Raw genomic sequence first — 2,252 nt, 5'->3', positions numbered from 1 at the left:
ATAAATAAATAGAATACATTTTATAAAATATACATCTTTAAAAAGACGTTAATCACAATAGACAACAACAAAGTTATGAAAAAAATCCTTTGCTTCTAACAGGTGTAGATAAACTACATGTATGACTTCAATTGCAGACCAAATAGGTGTCCACAGGCTTGCATGACAGTGCAAGACCATAAACTTGCTTTCTTCCCAGTGCAGGGCAGAATTCCATGGAGCCTAAGGAATTATATCATGAATACTACATAATTATGTGTAAATACGATACACTCAAATAGTTTCTTACACAAGTGTAGGAAGCATTTCTTGGAGTGTCATGGAGATATAACTGAAGAGACAAGTGATTTAAGGAGGTACAGTTTGAAGCCCAAGTACTCAATCTTTGATACTTCAAATCTGGAAATCATAGGAGAGTTGGGTGATAAGCTTGTGTGATGATCCATTTCTGAGTATTCTAGTATTTTTCAGAGACTTTTTTCTGCCAGATTGTTCTCGGACGATGTCCACTCCATGGAATGGGTCAATGAGACTGAAGTGAGAGAGTTTGTCTTCCTCGGATTCTCCTCTCTGGCTGGGCTGCAGCAGCTGCTTTTCGTTGTCTTCCTGCTCCTCTACCTGTTTACTCTGGGCACCAATGCCATCATCATTTCCACCATTGTGCTGGACAGAGCCCTTCACTCCCCCATGTACTTCTTCCTTGCCGTCCTCTCCTGCTCTGAGACTTGCTACACCTTTGTCATTGTACCCAAGATGCTGGCCGACCTGTTGACCACGAAGAAGACCATCTCCTTCCTGGGTTGTGCCACCCAGATGTTTACCTTCCTCTTCCTCGGCTGCTCTCACTCCTTCCTGCTGGCGGCCATGGGTTATGATCGTTATGTGGCCATTTGTAACCCACTGCGCTACACGGTGCTCATGGGACCTGGGGTGTGTGTGGGCCTGGTGGCTGCAGCCTGTGCCTGTGGCTTCACTGTTGCGCAGATCATCACCACATTGATATTTCACTTGCCCTTCTATTCCTCCAACAGGCTCCACCACTTCTTCTGTGACATCTCTCCTGTCCTCAAGCTGGCATCTCACCATACTTATTTTAGTCAGATAGTCATTTTCATGCTCTGTGCATTGGTCCTAGTTATCCCTCTATTGTTGATCTTGGTGTCCTACATTCGCATCATCTCTGCCATTCTCCAATCTCCTTCTACGCTAGGCAGGTATAAAGCATTCTCCACTTGTGCTTCTCACCTCATTGTTGTCATTGTCCATTACGGCTGTGCCTCCTTTATCTACTTAAGACCTAAATCCAGCTACTCCTCAAGCCAAGATGTTCTGATATCAGTGTCTTATACCATCCTAACTCCGTTGTTCAACCCAATGATTTATAGCCTGAGAAACAGAGAGTTCAAATCAGCTCTTCGCAGAATTGTAGGAAGAACTGTTTCTTTTCCATGTTAATGAGAGTTGGACTTTTCCAAATAATGAAGCATTAAGTGTACATGAGAAAATTCGTACAAAAAATAATCAGGCAATTTGACAATGTGTTCAAGGATGGGGATCATTTTTCATTCAACTATACATATGATATGCAGTAAGATATAGTTTCTTGCCATTATCACATGACTTGAAAGAAAACTGGAGAATTTTCTTTTTTTTCAATTGAGTGAAAAACAACACATGGGAAAATTATAGGACAGTCTAGCTGTGTTCAAAAGTCTAGGCTCTGGTAAATACTATCACTTAATCTCAGTCAAACTGGAAACTAACAGTGACAAATGCAAGTCTAACTGATTTCTAAGGACTCAAGCAGCTCCTTTCTCTAGACTTCTGCTTTTGCTTTTTCTCTGTATCTCCCCCATTCAGTATACTCAAATGGCCATTTTTAAACGAGAGAATATTTCTAAGTGCTTGTTTGAATGTTTTGTGCATAAACTACATCAAATTAATATTCAAAGAATAAAATTGCAAAAAAAGGACTTTTCTATACTTACATTTGTTAATGGGGTGATCTTTTGACTTTTAGTGCTTTTGTTGGCTTATTTGAGAGATATCTCATCTGATGATTCACCCTCCATGTGCCCACACGGGCTGGGGCTGGAACTGGTTGAATCTGGCCTCTGAGGACTCAGCCTAGGTCTCCCTCACGTATGGCAAAGGTTCAGTCTGTTGAGTCACCATTTACTGGTTCCCAGGTTCCACATTAAAAGGAAGCTGGAATTGGAAGCAGTGTGGGATACTTTCATCCAGGCACCTGT

General features: G+C 41.6%; 1 protein-coding gene across 1 annotated transcript; it reads left to right on the top strand.

Moving 5' to 3' along the window:
- The first annotated feature begins 513 nt into the window (after nt 1–513).
- Nucleotides 514–1,455, top strand: LOC101532872 (olfactory receptor 10K2). Its single transcript, XM_004589250.2, has one exon. It carries the CDS (start codon nt 514–516, stop codon nt 1,453–1,455), a length of 942 nt encoding a protein of 313 aa, XP_004589307.2.
- Nucleotides 1,456–2,252: the final 797 nt, after the last annotated feature.

Source organism: Ochotona princeps, chromosome 2 (genome assembly GCF_030435755.1).
Source record: "Ochotona princeps isolate mOchPri1 chromosome 2, mOchPri1.hap1, whole genome shotgun sequence".
NCBI lineage: Eukaryota > Metazoa > Chordata > Mammalia > Lagomorpha > Ochotonidae > Ochotona > Ochotona princeps.
This window is presented reverse-complemented; position numbering and strand designations above follow the sequence as displayed.

What these genes read in the sequence shown, in the direction of transcription:
- LOC101532872 (XM_004589250.2), top strand. Translation starts at nt 514, where the DNA reads ATGGAATGGGTCAATGAGACTGAAGTGAGAGAGTTTGTCTTCCTCGGA.